The 13,244-nt window shown below is 38.1% G+C and overlaps 2 protein-coding genes across 2 annotated transcripts; one reads left to right on the forward strand and one right to left on the reverse strand.

The window, feature by feature from the left end:
* Nucleotides 1-36: 36 nt before the first annotated feature.
* On the forward strand, nucleotides 37-4,930 carry LOC140928228 (ras-related protein RabC-like). The gene is made up of 2 exons (XM_073377949.1): nucleotides 37-284; nucleotides 2,632-4,930. Exons 1-2 carry the CDS (start codon nucleotides 102-104, stop codon nucleotides 3,094-3,096), a joined length of 648 nt encoding a protein of 215 aa, XP_073234050.1. The 5' UTR covers nucleotides 37-101; the 3' UTR covers nucleotides 3,097-4,930.
* Nucleotides 4,931-5,059: 129 nt separating this feature from the next.
* LOC140928227 (NADH dehydrogenase [ubiquinone] iron-sulfur protein 3, mitochondrial-like) lies at nucleotides 5,060-11,780 on the reverse strand. The gene is made up of 6 exons (XM_073377948.1): nucleotides 11,674-11,780; nucleotides 11,411-11,497; nucleotides 9,897-10,126; nucleotides 8,375-8,500; nucleotides 6,269-6,388; nucleotides 5,060-5,412 (listed from the first exon to the last, which is right to left on the reverse strand). Exons 1-6 carry the CDS (start codon nucleotides 11,741-11,743, stop codon nucleotides 5,242-5,244), a joined length of 804 nt encoding a protein of 267 aa, XP_073234049.1. The 5' UTR covers nucleotides 11,744-11,780; the 3' UTR covers nucleotides 5,060-5,241.
* Nucleotides 11,781-13,244: the final 1,464 nt, after the last annotated feature.

Raw genomic sequence — 13,244 nt, forward strand, 5'->3', positions numbered from 1 at the left:
TTGCGCTCTGCAATATGGCGGATGGAGGGGGTCATGAGACTTTCATGGCCATCGTTTCTTCACTGATGTGTTGGTGATTTTCAGTTAGAAAGATTAGCAGTATGGCTGAGGGAGGGAACAGGACATTGCCTGTGTACAAAGTTGCCTTGAGCGGGAGAAGTGATGTCGGTAAAACCTCTATTTTTCGTCGAATTCGGGGCGATGGCTTTCTTGACGATACTACGAAGTTCCGACATCTACCTGACGCCACGATCAAAGTTAAGGTTCGAGACAAAACCGTCAAGGTGAGAAATTGGAGGAAAATACTGCATAACTCATCACTACGTCAGAAAACATTTATTATGATTGATTTAAAAGAACTACAGTATTATGATATTTGAAACATTATATCAATTAGTTCGAGATAATAGTAAGACTTAAGAAGTTATAAGCTTACAAATAGTCTGCAAATATTGAAACGACCTTTAGCTCACGTCTTTTCGTGCGGACTGTATTGCAATGTTTGATGTTTTATGCCAAGCCTCGAACAGGAAAAGGATTTGTACGAAAAAACTGGATTACAAAGGGGTATGCTTTTGGCCCAAAATTAAGGGGGGGGGGGAGGTGACCCCAGGGAACCCCCGTCGTTCGCACAACAACGTTTACAAATCCCCCCTACCCAAAACCAAGATTGTTTAACAAAAAGCTACTAACGCCCTTCCCCTGGGGGCAAAGAAGTGTGCTCTGCCAAGTCAAAAGGTGCAATATTTCAAAAGAGTTCTATGGAAGGAATCGTCGTTTTCTTCCAAAAAATATAGTCGCTATGTAAACGGAGGATGTAAACGAAGGAGCTAATAATCTAAATAGGCATATTTTTAAGTGAAATATTGAAAAAGGAATGATGTTAACCGCTTCTAGAAGAATTGACAAATGCCCCAACAGAGGTTTGCTGCAGAGGTTTTCTGACAAATTCCCCACCGCCAGGACCAATAAAATGGCGAATACCTGACAAATGCCTGGCAGGGGGATGTTCGTGGGTCATTGCTCCTATATTCACTGTTTTGTTGGAGCATTTTAGAGCCTTTGGAATTAGCCCATTAAATGTAGGCTTTCTGGAATGAACGATTTTATTGAACATGTGAACAAACCTCTTTCCAAGACTTAAGATAATTTGTTTTTTTTTTCAGTAGGATATTTACTTTGAATAAACGGTTTGATGAATAGGACAATTTTTGAATAGTCATTTGTCGGATTTGATGCCTTTTGAAGCATTAGTCGGGGGGGGGGGAGCATGGCCAGTTTTGGAATTGACTGGTACATAATTGACCATATGTAAGGTAAAATTAGTTTACAGTAATAAAAGCCTGTTGCTTTTGAGTAGGAGCTAACTCTTTGGTACTCTTTTGATTGTGAGATGAGGTCTGTGAGTCAGGTGAAAACCCTGCACCCCTGCACCCTTACACCCATGCAGAGAGTGCAGGGCAATAGTGGGTCCCAGTCATAGTTTTACTGTTTTAAAGAAGACATTGTTTTCCCTAAAATTGTTATGCCATTGCCCTAGGGCAGAGATTTGCATTGTTACTGGTTGTTTCAATGCAAAGTCGTTCCGCTACATGTCATTTTGCTGCATAATGAATTCAATTCACTGCAAAGTTGTTTTGCTGCAATTCCTCTGCAATAATGTGAAATGACAGGTTTTAAAATTCAAACTAGCGACATGTTTACGTGCATGTACATACCTCCCCTAGCTAAGAGGGCCCCGTTACTGTCAAGCCAGGTCAAGCGTACCCCCCAAGATTTCATTAATGAATTATTCAAAAATTGAATCTGTTAGTCAGTGGTTGTAGATTTCAGCTTCATCTCTGCATTCCCAGTGCATGTGTAATGAGCAGTGAATTCACAAGCGAGATAGTTGTGAAATTTTTGTTGTCTTGAATTTGATGTAAATGTCTTCAAAGCAATAGACCTTGTTACTGATACAGCAGCCATATTGAATTAATTCGATTTAAGGAGTATTATAGGATGCCCAGGCCAGGGGCATGAACACATTTTGTTTGTATTTTCAAGGACATTTTTTCTTGAAGTTTTCTTAGAATAAGATTGTAATGGGAAAAAAGATCTTTGTGCCATGTTTGGATGTAATAATGATTGCCTTTTTCCCAAGAAATATACAGTGAAAGACCATATGTCTAATACTAAACTAGAAAAAGGCGATCATTATTACATCCAAACACGGCATAAGGATCTTTTTTCCCATTAAAATCTTATTCTAAGAAAACTTTAACAAAAAATGTCCCGAAAAGCCCTTGAAAATACAAACGGAATGTGCTCATGCCCCCTGGGCATCCTATAATACTCCTTAAATCGAATTAATTCAATATGGCCGCCATATCGGTAAAAAGGTCTATTATTTTATCCATTCAAAGATTCATCAATCTGACTGAACACAGAGAAGTTATTCTAAAAAAGTCACTGCTCATCACAAATGCGGGAATGCAGATTTGAATCTGATACTGGTTGCAGCAATGACTAATGGATTCAAATTTCAAATGATCACATCACTGATATAATTTAGGGGGTTATGCTTGACCTGACTCGATTGTAATTAAGGTGAATTGTATGATGTGATTGTGTGAATTTTGCCTTGTCTAGATACATTTTTTTGACACAGCTGGGATGGAAAGATATGGGCGTTTGACTCGCCAACACTACCATGGAAGCCACGTTGTCCTCTTGGTTTACGACTGTGATGACAGTGACTCACTTAAAGAGCTGAAGGAATTCTACAAAGACGCAAGAGATAATACGAATGGAGCTGCCATGGTGTTGGTTCGAAATAAAATAGACAAAGATTTTCAGAGTGTGGACATTGCAGAAACTACAAACTTGATATGCAATCGTAGTACAAGAGACATTTGCAAGTTTAAGTTCAAAGCAGAAACATCGGCAAAGGACAACACTGGCATTGAGAAACTTGTGAATGACATAGCTGAATACTTGATTAAAAACGTTGAACCCAGCAATAAAAGAAATGATTTCCAAGATAGGATAAGATTGGAGGAGCAGATACAACAGAACCATCCTAACGAGACAAGTTCAAGCGGTTGCCATTGTTAGAAAACTACACAGTCAATTCTCTTTTAATGGGCACCTCTATAAGACGGACCATTCACTAGAACAAAAACACTTTACTCCTTTTAACTTTTTATAAGAGGGATATCTCCCTAAGATTGACACATACATGTAGTGCCAGTCCCAAAGGTGTCCTTATTAGAGGGAGTTGCCCATATCATTATGATATTATTTCTACAGTGGATGGGCTCATGGACAAACACCCCCAGGACACAAAAAGGTGTCTGTTACTGGAACTGGCCACTTATGGGAATGTAAAAATACAGAGTATGTATAGGGGTTAAGAAAAACAGGGTTTTGTGAAGGCGGCCATTAGTAGAGCTGTCTGCTTACAAGATTGTCCATTGGGAGAGCTTTCACTGTATGTCATGAAGTGCTGCAAAAATTTATGACTGGTCTAGAGGAAACAGTTCATATATGTTTCCAGAGAATGTCTGAGATTCTAAGAAAGTAGCCAGTTTCCTGAGAGGCCGGTTGTTGAGTGATGTGTTTTGTGGCCCAAATTGAAGAAAAACATCTACACCGTCAAGACTTGACAAAAAGTAAATTCAGTGGGCAGTCAAGATTCATGGGTAACAGCATAGGTACTGTTACCCTCTAACGTCGTACATTTTGCAATGTAATGTCTGCTCAGACACTTTTGGCAGGAAACAGCTTTTTGTTAGATGTCATGTGACCTTTAAGTAACCAATAAGAGTGAATACTGATGGGAATAAATATTCCTGTTGTAGTTTTATAACAAATATGTGATTATGATGTCATAGACTCCAAGTTGACCCTTGCAAAAATAATATTGTTATCATTATTATAATCATGTTAAGAATTTAATGGTGGATATTGATTGAAAAGGAAAGTTTTGTGGTCAGTGACTGTATATACCATATCCAACAACAATAGTATAATCTTTGGGGAAAAAAAAGACTTTCAGAAAGACCAAATTGGGAATATAGTTACATCTTATAAAATACACTTACCGTGGTATAAAACATATTAAGTGATATCACTTTCTCCTTATTTATTATTGCTTTTATATTAGTGTAGCTGTTACTTGTCAAAACCAAATTCAGGTTAACATTTTTTAACCTATGTTGATTCTCAATTTCCAATCAACCTAGGTTAACAAATTTTAACTTGAATTTAATTTTGACCTGTAACATAGCCACTGAGCAGGCCTTCTAGCTTTTGGGCTGAACTCCTCAATTCTCCTCCTTTTCTTATCCTAATGCTTTAAGCAAAGTACCAAGTTTTCTGAGACAATTCCACTTTAGAGCATAAATAAACCTAAAAACTGCCATAAGAAGCCAAATCGGGTGAAAAAATTGGCAAAAGATGACTCTAAGGTTTTTTTATTAACCCATTCCCCTCTCAAAAACGGTGCGGATCCACGTCCCTTCTAGCACTTGTGACAACATCAGTTTTAATGGTCAAGGACAACCTCAATCAGTTCTTATGAGGCCTGTGGATCAGGATCGGTTTATTGGGTTACCTCATTTCATAAGCTGTTGGCTATGTGTCCAGTAAGCTTCTCGTTTTCATGCACTACAATACTGTAAAATTCCAAAGATGAGCCCTGGGGCTTATATTTTTCAAAGGCCCTTTTTGAGGGGCTTATATTCAGAGTGGCTTATCTACGGAGGGAAATTTGCGTTTCAATAGCCTTATAGTTGGAAGTAAATTTACCGTTTTTGCTTTGTTTTACTTTGTATTTGAGGGCAATTTCCAAGTATAAGCCCCCAAGGGGGCTTATATTATTTTGGAGGGGCGATTTAATGGAGGGTTTTTGCATTGCGAGTTTAGGGGGCTTATATTTGGAGGGGCTTATACACAGAGGGGCTTATTTTCAGAATTTTACGGTATTTCTGTCTAGTCTAGGTTTTATGGCAGCCTAGTGATGTCGCTTTTCAGCTTTGAAACATTATTACAAGGTGCTATGAACATTACAAAAAGCAACTAAAAATGAAATTTTATTACTTTGTTAGATGAAGTGCACATGAAAGTTTGATTTTATACTACATTTTTGTATTTACAATAAAAGTTATTACTTCAATCAATAAACTGTTTAAAGGAAATTCCTCACACCATACAACAGAACAGTAGTTACAAAACATTATCAGCAGGGAAGAGAATTCTTTAACTCTTCTCTGTTTTTTCTCCTGTTGACAGTTGTTGCTGCACATCTTGTTTGTCTTCCCTGTGTGCTGGGAAATTTTCCCACGGGGTTTGAAAGTCAAACCTACGAAATTCTTGAGCCATTTCAATTGGTTCACAGACAACCCGCTTGAGCTCGTCATCATACCTCACCTACAGCAACAAAATTAATGTAAGTTTTCAGTATTGAGGACAACTATTTTATTAAACTTATTTGGTTTCAAAGAACTGTCTGCCTATGCTTGCTTTACTGAGTGTTGAAACCAGTTAGCATAGCTCACCTCCTTCCCTTTTTCAGTAATAGGGAGCTTAAGCAACGACGACGGCGACAGCAACGAGTGACGTCAAAAAAGCAATAGGTTTATTACGCAAAACAACAAGTTTGCACGTGCATCACGCTTTTTTGTACATTTCTTAACCGTCCTTGCACGACTACGACGTGAAAATGCCTAATTGCAAGTTTTATGGAGGACGTAAACAAGCCATGACGAATCTTTTTCTCTCTCCAAACTTGAGTGCGGTCCTCGAGAAATCAAGTCCAGGGAAATTCGCCTACACTCGCCATTTTCAGCAAATTGGAATAAACGCGACAATGATTGAAAAAAACGGGAATTCATTTTAAAACTGACGTTTTCGTTGCCGTTGCCGTTGTCGATGCTAAAGCTCTCTAATGATGAGGATGAGTACGATGAGGATGATTATGACGACAAGATTTTTTTATACTACTTGTGCTCACGCGTGAACCAGCATCATCTTGGAAGGAAAATGCGATGGCCATTGTCATTCTACCACAAGTTTTAGTGAGAAGGTCATAGTGGCAGAAACAAGCTTTCAAATTTCTTAGAAGTTTTATCATTTGGCGATCAGGCAAAGGCTCAACATCCTTCAATAAAGATAGCAGTGCTGACTTTTTCAATGGAAAAAAAGTACGATGAAGCTTTCCAGGGTGTCTGTTTTTTGGAGAATACGTCAGAAAAAGTTAAGGTTAACTTCTATCCATAGCAATTACCTCAACATAACCAGTTAGTGGAAAATCTTTCCTAAACGGGTGGCCTTCAAACCCATAATCTGTCAAGATTCGTCGCAAATCTGGATGGTCAGCGAAAAATACACCAAACATGTCCCAGATCTACACGAGAGAAAAGACACACAATACAATAGTGAGATCTTAGACTACTATAGTGAACTCTTAGACAGTAATCTTAGGCTGTCCTCATCTTTTAGGACTTGTTTAGTTGAAAACCATTGAAATCAAAACAACAAGTGATCATCTCACGGAGGGCCCATAGGACACAAAAATCTGCAACCTAGGAACTGCTTTTACATTTTTTATTCGTTTGAGCTCAAACTTTGCAGGATGGTAGAACAAAAAATCCTATGTTTTTAGTTTTTTCGATTTTAACGGTTTTTGGCCAGAAAATGATGTCACAAGATTGACAGCAAAATTAAAATTTCAAGATATGGCAAAACAAATAAAATTTTAATAATTTTAAAAAAGCACGACGTGATAGAATAGAATGTAAAAAAATGTTTTCAAAAACTCGGCTGCAGTTTGTGGATCTACCAGCCTCGATCACAGGCACCTCCCCCCCCCCCAACAGTCATCTCTGTTGATGAGTTAAAATGCTTTCTGATGCTAATCGATTTGCTGCTTGCTTTAAATATGCAAATATGTATTAGCTAGCTTTTCTGTGCTTGACCTGCCAACCATGTGGTGTCACATTTAATGCATATTAAACTGAGCATCAGGGTTTGCAAATTTTATTGATGAGTGGAGTCAGTGTGACTTCTGCTTCACAAATTTTGGAGTCATTTTGGAATATTTGGAGTCAAGTATCAGACTTTCCAGCACGTGGTCCCGGCATGTATACACTATTGTGAGGGATACACGAAGTAGCTGTGGCGGTCCGCTGACCTGGAAAGCTCAAATCCATGATGGTGGTCATCAAGTAAACTACCCTCTTCTTGTTTTGTCGTGCAGTATAATTCTTTAATTTTGACGATTTAATTAAGGTTTACAACGTTTACAATTAATGTAAATTGTATTTGTTGCGAAAAAGGTAAGGACAAAACTGTGTTTGTTACCGAAAATTTTTGGAGTCAAAGTGACTCCCTCCATAACCTCAGTGGAGTCATCTGAACAATTTTGGTGTAAAATATGCCAAATTTGGCGTATTTGCGAACCCTGAGCATTGACCAGTTGCACTAAGCTGGACAATATATCACCGCCGTAGCCAGTATGAGGCGAACCGAGGCACTCGCCTCGGTAAAATTTTACCAAATACTGTCGATTTTTATTTTTTTATCAGACTGATAATATTAGAAGATTTCATACGGCTGATTTCGTACAACGGACCGTGTGTTCGCCTCGGTTGTAGTTTCTTCCTGGCTACGGCCCTGTATATGCAAAATTATGATAAAAAATCTCACAGGACACAAGACAGTGAAGATTCTGCTGTTGGGACACTCTATTACAGAAAAAATTATTTTTCAACACCAACAATTTGTTTAAAGTTACACAGAGCTTTTGGAAACTGTCCGGATCCCTTCATCAGTGATGAGGTTTGCTGTTACAGCAGCTTCTGGGCCAGTGGAAAAAATATTGGCCAGGAAAACCACCTGCTTTCACGCTCAATATACAGGGTCATGAACATTCATACTCGGCGACCGGGAATGAACTGTGATCAGGGCTACCACTTTCCCTAATTTATGGAACAATTTTGCAGCCTCATCAAAATGAGGCTGTGAATAACAACAAACATCATCTCTAATGAAGGGATCGGGATTGGTTCCAAAAGCTCTGCATAGCTTTCAATGAATCATTGGTGCTGAAGCATATTTTTTTCTGTCAAAGAAAAATATTCTTTATGGCAATGATACATAGTAATCTCAAATTAGTAAAATATTATGATTAGTTATCATTATATATTTTTACCTATAGTACTTGTAAATGCTTTGTTTCAGTAGGGCATTAAATGGTGGTTTTTTTTTTCTTTTTTTTGGCAGATAAGACATAAACAAATGATTTATTCAGACCAACACTATCTACCTTGCTTAGCACTAGTCAAATGCCAATTTTTAAAATTAAACATAACTAGTTCTAACAATTTATTACCTCTCTTTCATACCAGTCTGCTGCCTTAAACACTGGGAAGGCGGAATCAACTGGTGTGAGTTCATCAGTATAGGTTTTCACTCGGATCCTTGAATTGTACCTCAAAGATAGCAAATTGTACACTAGCTATAACAGAAAAATACAAAGGTTAATGCTGCAATAGAAGAACGTTTCAAGAATTTAGGAAATTAACCTCCCCTTCCACCCTCCCCAGTCAGGCTTTGCACCTTAGAGATGTCTGGCTTAAAAAGAAAACAGTTACAGCAGTTACAGACATCTAATTTTCATTTATCATTTATACAATGCCAAAATCTATAACAGTGCGATTTCTACAACCGGGGCCACCTAGACAAAGTTGACCAATCAGATTACAGGAAAATAACAATACATTCAGAGAACATTGTCAACCATAATTACCATGAAACAAGATAAACAACATGGATTGAAATCAACCAATCACAACCTACAGAGGTGACCTTTTGAACCCCTTGAAGAAAGCCTGTGTTTCCTGAGAGGTCTATTAGAGTGAATGACGGAGGCAACATTTTGATAAACGGTAGTTATATTTTTACCTTGAAGTCCCATGTTATGGCAAAGCATGGCAATTGTAGCAAAGAAATTGCTGGTACATGAAGAAATAACAGCTTGGGTGTTCTATGTTAGCTTTCAAATAGAAAAACATTGTCTGGTGAAACACTTTGCTTTCTTGAAAAACGTTTTGCTAACAATACTTAAATGTTGTGCTTTAAGTAAGTTATTAGTTTTTTACAAGCTACTGATAGTTGTCAATCATTAATATCACAAAATGAAATCAACAACATGGATCGAAATCGACCAATTACAACCTACAGACATGACCTTTTGAACCTTCCGAAGAAAACCTGTGTTTCCTGGGAGGTCTGTTTGAGTGTTGACAGAGGCGAAAAATGTAAACGTTAGTCATATTTTTGACTTGAGATCACTTGTTGTTGTAAAATGGAGCAATGGCAGTAAAGAAATTGCTGGTAGATGACAAAATAACAGCTTGTGTCAAACAAATATATGTTGTGGTTCAATTTTATCCTTGGTTTAAATTTTATTTTCTATTGTTTTTGGATATGGTAATGTATGATAATGAGTTTGAAACAATAGAAAATAAAATTTAAACCAAGGATAAAATTGAGCCACAACATATACATGTATATTTTGTTTCTCTTGGGCATTATATGTTAAGTTTGGAATAGAAAAACATTTTCTGGTGAAACATTTTTGTTTTCTTGAAAACGCTTGCTATCAATAGTTAACTTTTGTACTTAAAGTAACCTCTTGTTTTCTTACAGGCTGCTGATGGGTCCACAACCAACTTTCTCAGAATGTGTTGTTGTTTTCCTGTAATCCGATTCATCAACTTTGTCTAGGTGGCCTCACTTGCAGTGGTCACACTGTAAATTGTATGTACATCCTTCCCAATTACTTTTGTCTAGGACGGTAGTTTTCTCTGCAATTGAGAAACACTAAATCTTCATATTATCTTGCTATGTACCTCAAATCTACATGGTTTTTCAGGCTTATCAACAGCAGTCAGGTCTGCAAGAGACTTGTACTGTGCATTAGTATGGTCTCTCAGGAATGTAAGCACTGGAATAACCCCTTCAGGAGCAATCAGCAATTCCAGTTCTTTGGTTTGTGTCATTTGGACCTGCTGGATGTACTTTGGCAGCATGTTAGCTACATACTGTCCAAACTCAGACAGCTGAGTTACAGCTGCATCCTCTGAAAGAAAGAAAGCAAGAAAATCAGAGATTTCTGTAGTTGTAAATGTTTTCATGGGTGTTCATGTTATTGGTGAACTATGACTGTTTTACGAACATGTGCAGAGTAAGTTTGTATTATTCAGTGAACTGTGGGGACCAGTTTAATCAGTGAGATGGGTTTGACAAAGCCATGTTCGGAGACCAAAGATTTAATATAAATGTATACGGTAAATATAAATTCTGCCAACTCTTTTGTTCCACGTTTTAATACAACTGCCTGTGGCCTGAGATACGTGGGTCTGGTGATCTGTCCTGCAAATCAATTTATGCCTTGCAGGGCTCGAAATTAAAAAAAATCCTCAGGTCGCCTTTTGGCGACAAACTGGAGAAATATAGTCGCCAAATGCAACTTTTTACTGGCCAGTTTGTATAATGTAAATAACGCAGCTCATAGATATTTCACGCCGTCGCAGAGCCGCGAAATTCACAAAAACACGCAAAATACCGTGAAATTCGGTAGAAATCTTATCAAATACATGTCTGTACAACATATTTGAAACTTTTCTCAGCTATTGGGGCTATTTACTTGCCGTAAACTTGTAAATTTATCTTGAAACTTCGTCACTGAAACGTGCTTTGGATGTAATAATGATCGCCTTTTTCCCAAGAAATATACAGTGAAAGACCATATTTCTAATACTAAACTAGAAAAAGGCGATCATTATTACATCCAAACACAGCACAAGGATCTTTTTTCCCAATTACAATCTTATTCTAAGAAGATTTTAAGAAAAAATGTCCTGAAAAGCGCTCGAAAATACAAACGAAATGTGCGCATGCCCCCTGGGCATCCTATAATACTCCTTAAATCAAATTAATTCAATATGGCTGCCGTATCGGTAAAAAGGTCTATTACATATAATGATCTCGGCAAGATGGTGCATAGCCTGTGCGCAAGCTCTATGGGGCACGCTGGTTGTGGGGTAACAGTGGGCACCCCCGGTACCCTTGGGAGAGCTTGCTTGCAGGATAGATGGTGCCAAGATTTCGTACTTTGCATTGATACATTTTGGCAACCTCTGAAATCTGAGGTCATCGGATTTTTTGCGGAAATTCTGGAAATGTGGATACAAAAATTATGTTCATGTGACTAGGCAAAAGTTGGAAGCTATATCATATCGGTTTTCCAATGTCACACTTGATAATAAAAGTGAAGTGATGTGCAGCCGTATTATGTAATTATTAACCAATGTACACATGTTGTACTGTACTGTCAGTTTTAAACAAAGCAAACGGTGATTACCTTTGACTGCAACATCAGTCGAATATCTTCTTGATTTTTGCAAGAAAGCTGCAGGAGCCAATGAAGACTTGCAGCAACTGTGATGATCTAAAATAAGAAGTAAGCTTAAGTTAAGCTTGATTATATTGGAGTCCATAGTATATGACAACATGTCTATTTCGCTTTTAGAAGCTGACTCTTACTAGACTTCACTTCAAGTTTAAGCTAACATTAAACCACTAAAGCAAAGTAAGATTTATCGAATCGTAGAAATTATCACCTACTTCTAAGAAACACCCGTGGCCCTGTTATCGCCCCTAACTTCAGAAGAGAACGAAGCCCGGAGGTCGCCATTTTGAAATTGCTTGCAAGGCTCTCGCGCGGCTGCTCAGAGTGGCATACCGCTACCTGCGTGCAGGCGCCGAACAACTGCATCGAACCCCGCCTTTTCATCATTTATCCATGTTTTCATCGATCGGTAACCATTCTATTTTGAAACGGATTTGACTCAGATCAAAGACGCTTTACCTTGTCAGTTTTAGAAGTTTTGTCTGGCGCGTCATCTAAGGTTTTATTCAGCTAGATGCACGTTGATAAACACGTGTGTCAATGGCTGTTCTATTCTGAGAGACCGCTTGACCCCGCGCTTGACATAAACAACCCCACCCTCCAATAAAAGAGAAGACATAAAATGAGACGCGAACTGTACCATTTTTAAGACCATAAAAGTACAAACGTAAATTCAAAATAGGACGTAAACAGCTCGTATTATAGGCTTGTGTCCTGATTCGTCCCCGTCCTCTTTCGCGGGGTGTATTAAGCGCACATGAAAGCACGGGAAAAAAATTCTGCAAGTTCCACGTACTCAACGGATTTGTATAATAGGCTTACTAAAAGGGAAAATTTTCTAACCATTTAAATCCTTTTCAGGATGAGAAGTGATGGATGGACATCATTTCATCACTCCCCTGGATAAACCCTCTATTGCTTCCATCCCTGATTCTTGGTAAATCTGCAATGAAAATATTGCCAGGCTAAGCTCAGGGTAAACTCATGAACTGAATTTGGGGCTACATTCTTGCCGCAGAATAGTAAAACTTCTTTGAGGTACTAAACTCCATCGGTTTATTCTTTTTCACGCTTAGAGACAAGTTATTCAAGTGTCACATTCTGTTGGAGATGGTGCTCGGACAGTAAAAAGATAAGGAACTCGAAAAAAAGTACTACGAGTCATGATTTATTATCATGAATTATCATAATTTATTTACAACAGTGATTTATAACATTCGTTGATACATACTAAAAATATGGCGACGGTAATGTGGGTGTCTACTTTTTTCAATGAGAGATGTGTTTGGTAGTCTCTCCATATACTAAAGTGGAGAGGTTCTTAAAAATATATACCCTACACTTAATATAAAAACACTAGAGCTATAAGCTTGTTTTAGGTCTTATTATTTCAGACAAAACGCTTGCGTTTTTTATAAGACGCGTCTCATTTTTCCACGCCGGTATATATGGCCCTGATACTGCAAAATAAGTATCACGCACTTGCTATTTTGGCTTTTTCCTTAGATCTACTCGAGTTCATTCAGAGCGGACGTAGTCTGAAGACAATGGACAAAGGTAGCGAGGGATCACTAGAAACCAAGGCGGGATCACAGTATCAGTGACGAAATCTAAGCTGACAAGATAGTACTAAGTTGTTCATAATAACCTCGAGCTAAAAAAGCATTCAAAGGTAGTCAAGGAACTAACCGGTTCCCGCGTCAAAGTCGTTAATTATCGCATCTCTGGGAACCGATCATTATTTTATGCCTGGGGTGGGTCGCTTTCTTCTTTCAAATAGATATAT

The sequence above is a fragment of the Porites lutea genome, chromosome 2, assembly GCF_958299795.1.
Source record: "Porites lutea chromosome 2, jaPorLute2.1, whole genome shotgun sequence".
In the NCBI taxonomy this organism is placed as follows: domain Eukaryota; kingdom Metazoa; phylum Cnidaria; class Anthozoa; order Scleractinia; family Poritidae; genus Porites; species Porites lutea.

Coding starts and splice junctions, on each gene's coding strand:
- LOC140928228 (XM_073377949.1), top strand. CDS start 102: ATGGCTGAGGGAGGGAACAGGACATTGCCTGTGTACAAAGTTGCCTTG. Junction 285..2,631: donor TTCGAGACAAAACCGTCAAG/GTGAGAAATTGG, acceptor TGCCTTGTCTAG/ATACATTTTTTTGACACAGC.
- LOC140928227 (XM_073377948.1), bottom strand. CDS start 11,743: ATGGCGACCTCCGGGCTTCGTTCTCTTCTGAAGTTAGGGGCGATAACA. Junction 10,127..11,410: donor GACTGATGTTGCAGTCAAAG/GTAATCACCGTT, acceptor TCTTTCTTTCAG/AGGATGCAGCTGTAACTCAG. Junction 8,501..9,896: donor AAAAACCATGTAGATTTGAG/GTACATAGCAAG, acceptor TTTCTGTTATAG/CTAGTGTACAATTTGCTATC.